Below are 5929 nucleotides of genomic sequence, written 5' to 3' on the forward strand. Positions count from 1 at the left end.
TTTTTTTTTTTTTTTTTTTTTTTTTTATTATTATTATTAAAACACAGCTGTTCCTCTTTTCTTCTCAGATGGTGCATCCTGCTCATGCTGTTAATGAAAAAGCTCTGTGATTATATTATGAGTTTTCTCTGAGCAGAGCTTACACAAAACTTACACTCTCCATGGAGGTGTTGGGCTCTTTTGGAATATATGCATTTGCGTGAACCCTGATTAGAGCTGTCAACAGATGGCAGGCTCTCAGTCAACTGTGTTACTTTCTGGCTTGATGTAATTGTGTACTGTGGTAAAGGAGCACTGATGTTCAGGCCTCTGTTCTACTGGGAAGGGAGGGAAGTGCACCCAGATTTACTTAAAAATATCTTTAGCAGAACTGGTAAGCTTGGCTAACAAATGAACATAGCTGCTGAACCTGGTGGGGTCCGTTTTCTTGACACTTGCCCCGGGAGTGGGTTAGGCGTGGCAGGTGAGAGGATTTTCTCATTAGGAGAGAAGTTTCCTTCTATTGAAAAAGCTAATTCAGGAAGAAGGTGATGTGAACATGAGGTGCAGCTGCCAAAACTCCTCTGCCTTCTTTTTAGGTGAGATTTATCACAGTGGTCAGATTAAATTTACAGGACAAGTGAGTAAGATAGTGTGTCTGACAGCAGCTTTCCAGTATCTGCTATGAAAGAACTCCAAGAGATGTGTAGACTGTGCTGATTAGAGCCTTCCTCTGATGGTTTAATGCTTTAAACTGAACCCAGCATCGTCTGGATTTCTTCTGAGGAGGAGAATTTGGCTTGGCCTGGCAAAGACAATGCTTCTGTGGCTCAAGTCCTCTTTTCATTGTGTGGATCCCATTCCAGGTCTTGCTGGTGACCCGCAGACCATAATGACTCATAACCATGCTACATTTGGGGAAGTTTTAACTGATTTAGCTGCTGGCACTATGTTTTTGTGTGGTACTTGCCCTAGATTATCATGGACTGTTATGGTGGTGTTACAGGTATCTGTAAATCTTTTTTTTTTTTTTTTTTAAATGTAACATCACTCTTAGTCCTAGATAACAGGATAACAACCCAAATTAATTAAGCTTTTCCACTGAGAAACTGAGCTATAAAGAGGTTGTCACACATCCAGGATCTGAAAGGAAATAAAACCTGGACCAGAATCAAGAACTTTTGCCTCCTGTTCCTAGGTCGTAACCACCAGAGCAGTCTGCCTTTCTGTGCATGCACATGTGTGCGTGTGTGAATGAATGTGATCGTTTTTTCATAGGCAATTCTAAAGTGCTAACAAGTTGTAGGCCAGGGATGTGAAACAGCTGACCCCTTTGTACTTCTGTTCATGCAATATTCAGATTCTGGGGTACCTAAACTTCTGTTGAAAATTCCTGATTTGTGAGGCTACCCTTGAATGCATGACCAGAATAATCTGGCAGGTGGCATGTTGTTGGATTTGTCTGCAACTTCAAATAGCCAAGAGGGGTGAGTTTCCTTTGCTCCCATTCTCTTGCTGGAGTGCTCATTTTCCAGCCTATTGACAATGCTTCAAATGTTTGGTTGCATATCATTTCAGTGGTGGAATGGAGAAAGGGTGGGAGTGAAACCAGTGGAAAGTAGGACATGAGCAGTGCAGCAGGGAAGGAACTGCACAGCTAAAAAACAGCAGAGAAACAGGAAGAAGGATGGGAAAGGAAGAGAAACAAAGGACAAGAATTAGTGGAGTTCCTCAAGGTGAGCATGTTTTCTAGTCAGTTATGGTAAGGTACACAACGAGCCTTTAAATGTGTAGCGAAGATGTGAGGCATGCCATGGTGGGGGAAGGGAAGTATCAAGTCCTACGTTTGGACCTCTGCTTAAAAACCATAGTTACAGGCAGAACTTGACTCTCCCCAAAGAAGACGTGCCATGATTTAGGCTGTATCTCAAGTTGTGACATGTTTTTCACCACATGTGCTCAAAAACATACTGTGTGAAGGTTGTGGACTGAGGCATGTGTGTGAATGCCATGCTTCCCTAGTTGTAAATATTAGTGCACAGAGCCCCCTTCAGGTGTAAAGGCTTCACTGTATATAGGGCATGGAGAAGATTGCCAGTCATCCTCATTGCTTTGCAAATGATGGGTTTGGATTCTGCAGTCCTTATCCGCTCCCCTCAGACTTGAAAGGGCTTTGGTGTATCCCGCCTACTACAGATATAACAACCTGTAGCAAAGGACTTGAATTGGCAGCAGTGTGAAACCTGCAGTTAATGACTTGGATGTTTGCAGCCAGTATCCCAGTCCTAGCCTATTGAGTTCAGAGCTGGATTTGCCCTGATACCATTTCAGTGCTTTCTGTAGGATATTTGTAAACAGCATCAGCCAATAGAATTTTTTGGAAATCTGTGAAGAGCTGATTTTGAAGTGCCCAGGGCTCCATTCCTAAAGTGTATTCTGCGCTGCTAAGAAGAGAGCAAGAAAACATCACTTGGATCCAATCTTTATTTTCAGATGTGTGTCTGTAGTGCTGCATGTAATCCCTTCACTCCGTGACTTCAGTATTTAATCCCTTTTCCCTGAACAAATAGGTGCCTCTTACAGCAAGGGGGGGGAGGATGATGGTGACTGATGTGTGGATGCAACTAGGCAGTGTTTTCATTATCCAGTTAATCTCTATCTATCATCATGTATTCAATAAACAGCCACACTCCCCTTGCTGCTTGCCTGCTCACAGGAAGAAATTTTATCTTAGTCAGTTGATTATGGTAAAGGCTGAATGACTCATTGCACTGTGATCCTGTCAGCCCTTTCAGGGTTATTCAAACAATGGGAATGATCAGCCAGAGAGATGAAATGTTTAATGCTCTAGATTGCCAGGGTCATCAATTTAGCATTCGTGTCTCTGCAGCAGTGCCGAGGGCCAGCTTTCAGATCAGACTAGTGGTTTACAACAATGTAGCAGATGAGCATTGGGTGACAATGATGCACACGCTGTTTTGAATTCTGTCAAGTTATGTTCAGAGCATACCTGAATCCCCTCCATCACCGGTTTTATGATGGAACTTTCCCTATTAGACTGCGGTGAGAACACTGCACAGATTGATCCGGGTTGTGCCGTAACCTTAAGGAAATGCTCACTAGTTGCTTATGATGAGATTGTAGTAATGATCTTGCTTTTTATCCAGTATGTAATTACTACTGGTGTTTGGAGTCATGCTTATTCTTCCTTCTCTTGTAGTTCACCTTTCTGACTTTCACACTACAGATTGTACCCGATTTTATACTTCACACTACAGCCTGTCTCATTCTACATACTCCACACAACAGATTGTTCTCTTGTTTCCCCTTTACTGTTTGGATATCTTCACCCTTCCACAGGCCAGACCTCCCCCACTGCAACTAGTCTGCTCAGAAAGCCGGGGGGAAAAATCCCCCAGTCTTCCTGGTTTCTTTGTAAACTAAAGTATGACTTTGCAAGTATTATTAGCAGAAGCCTTTTTTTTTAGCAATTTCCCTGAACTTGTGGTCAGCACTGGTCCTCTGGCCAGGACAGCAAACAAGTATGTCTTGCCCTCAGTCACTTCTGCTCCAGCAGTTACTTATTAGGAGATGGTATGCAGCATCTGTCTGGCCTTTCCTCAGAGCAGGGGGTCAGACTCTTCCCAAACAGTCCCCGTGTTCAGGCATATCAACCTTATGCACTCTGCAGAATGACATGTTGGCGTGTATTTATTTCCAGAGTATCTTTAAGGGGGAATAAAATGCTAATTCTGATCTTTAGCTTACCAACCATCAGGAACTGCATGGGGGAGTTAAGCTGATAATGCACAGTTCTACATTTGGCACCATCCAGGTCTCCAAACCAGAAGCCAGGTGATGGAGATCAGGTGATACTGCAGCCTGAAACATTTTATGCTATCAGGATGAATATGCTAATACTGTTTGTCTTCATCCTGCTCATGTGACAGACCCAGTTTAGAACCAGGATTTATAACATTTCTTACACTCATCAAACTGCGTTCTTTGAGGACTAATATCCTGGTTTATTGTAGTCAGAGAAGACAAAGCGAGCAGTTAATCTGTTGCAGCTCTTGGGCTTTTCTTTGGGGAATTGCACACAAAGACATTGAAAATTAGAGGGGATGAGCAAAGGACTGAGATGAGGTGTTTCAGCTGCTAACTGGCATTTGTGCAGCTGCTGGGAGGAGTGTCATGGTGCCAGGTTTCAAAAGCCTGTTTGGGAAACACATGTATGGAACAGCTTGTTGTTGATGTGCTTTGTGCACTTGCTTTCTGGACTGTTTCTGTAAATGTGCCTCTGCGTTTAAGTTAGAGCTAAAGGCTGGAGGAGCCAGTATGCTCAAGTGCTTATAACAGAGCTCTGGTCTTTGAAATGTACTAGTAGTTTGTTTCTGTATTATTGCATTATGCCTGAGCCTTTTGCAGGTATTTAAATATGGGAACTCAGGAGGTAATCATCCATTTTAAAGAATTCAACTGGACAGTTTAGGAGAGGGGAACAGCAACTTTTCCCAAGAGATTTATCATCAACAAGTGCCTTAAAGACTAAGCAGCTTTTCTGGCATAACCAGTAGCGTGTTTAGGATTTGACTGTTTGCATTCTGATCACTGCAGGAGCTAGATGCAAAACCATCTAATGCTAATGTGCTTCCCTGATAAGAAGATTAGGGCCAGTCCAGTGATGCAGGAACAAACAGAAAGCTCATCTGTAGGCAATCCAAAGTATGGGAGCAACCTGCGGGAAGATTTTCTTGCAGGGCTTATCTCAGCCTTGGGAGGCTGACTCAGTGCTTGATATTTTTCTAGCACTCTCTATTTGGCTATCAGCGAGAAGTGTTGCTGCTTTTCCATTTTCATGGGTACAGCTGAAATGGTGACCATTAGTAACAGAAATGTGAGGAAAATATTAGGAGAAAAAAATTAATCATTTCTGACTGCCTCTTAGTGATTGGTATAATGAACTTGGTTGTTGTACATTAATCATCTGAAGATCACATTAAAGCTGTCTATGCAACTGATTTTCAAAATTAAGACATTGGAATAGCTGAAAGAAGCTGTATTTCTTAGTCCATAGGTATAAGAATGCAGAATGGGTAGGATTTTCAAATGTGACTAATTTAGGAGCACAAGTGCCACTGTCTTAACTCAGGGCCAGGTTTTTAAAAGGTATTCAGGCATGTTAAGGCTCCTGAATAACTTTGAAAATCTGATCTTTGAGATTTTGAAAAGCATGTTGTATGTATGCCAAGTACAACACAAAATAGCAATTCCTATTGTTGCAGTGTAAAGTGGGGTGAAGATGTGTATTGTATTCGTAAAACCTTCTCGGAATACCAATTGTAGAACCACTGCGTCTAATTCACAGGCCCCATTAAAAGAGCCCCGAAGAGAAGACTATATTGTTAATGCCTTAAGTTGGGTAGTATAAACTATTGTCTTATGCTTTTGAAGGAAGGGGTTTTTAAAGATAGATGACTAATAGTCATTTGGTCCTTGTCAAATGACACTCTTGTTTTTTTTTCCATAGATCCATCCTGTTATTGATGAAGTCTTCTCTTTTTCTGAAGTTCCAAAGGCTTTTCTGAAAGTGGAACAAGGCCACGCACGTGGAAAAATAGTGATCAATGTATTGAATAAAATATAATGTCCCTCGGAGCCATGTTGTTCTGTTTGTAATTTGTTCCATCTGGTGTATGATACTGGAACATAAAATTGCTGGGAGTTAAGTAGCTGCTTCTTGTAAATGCATCTCAAATGATTTAAAAACTTCTTAGCCTCACTGCCTCTGAGCAGCAGGTGAGAGGTGTGGGGGGGGGGTATATTTTGTTTTTTAAACTGTGTAATTTAATATGAAATTTACCAGTATAAAGAAGCCCTGTCTTCAAGTCCATTCTTCACCAGTTGTTGGATTTGAGAAAAAAAATGCTAATGCTCTTTTTGGACCAAG

General features: G+C 41.7%; 1 protein-coding gene across 1 annotated transcript in view; it reads left to right on the forward strand.

The window, feature by feature from the left end:
• Positions 1-5637, forward strand: part of RTN4IP1 (reticulon 4 interacting protein 1) — a 34001-nt gene extending 28364 nt beyond the window's left edge. The window contains exon 9 of the mRNA XM_019520148.1: positions 5510-5637. Coding sequence (XP_019375693.1) covers positions 5510-5626 — 117 coding nt within the window. The 3' untranslated portion in view covers positions 5627-5637. The remainder of the gene's footprint in view (positions 1-5509) is intronic.
• Positions 5638-5929: the final 292 nt, after the last annotated feature.

This window comes from Gavialis gangeticus, unplaced genomic scaffold (assembly GCF_001723915.1).
Source record: "Gavialis gangeticus isolate Ggan-Ray unplaced genomic scaffold, GavGan_comp1, whole genome shotgun sequence".
Classification (NCBI taxonomy): domain Eukaryota; kingdom Metazoa; phylum Chordata; order Crocodylia; family Gavialidae; genus Gavialis; species Gavialis gangeticus.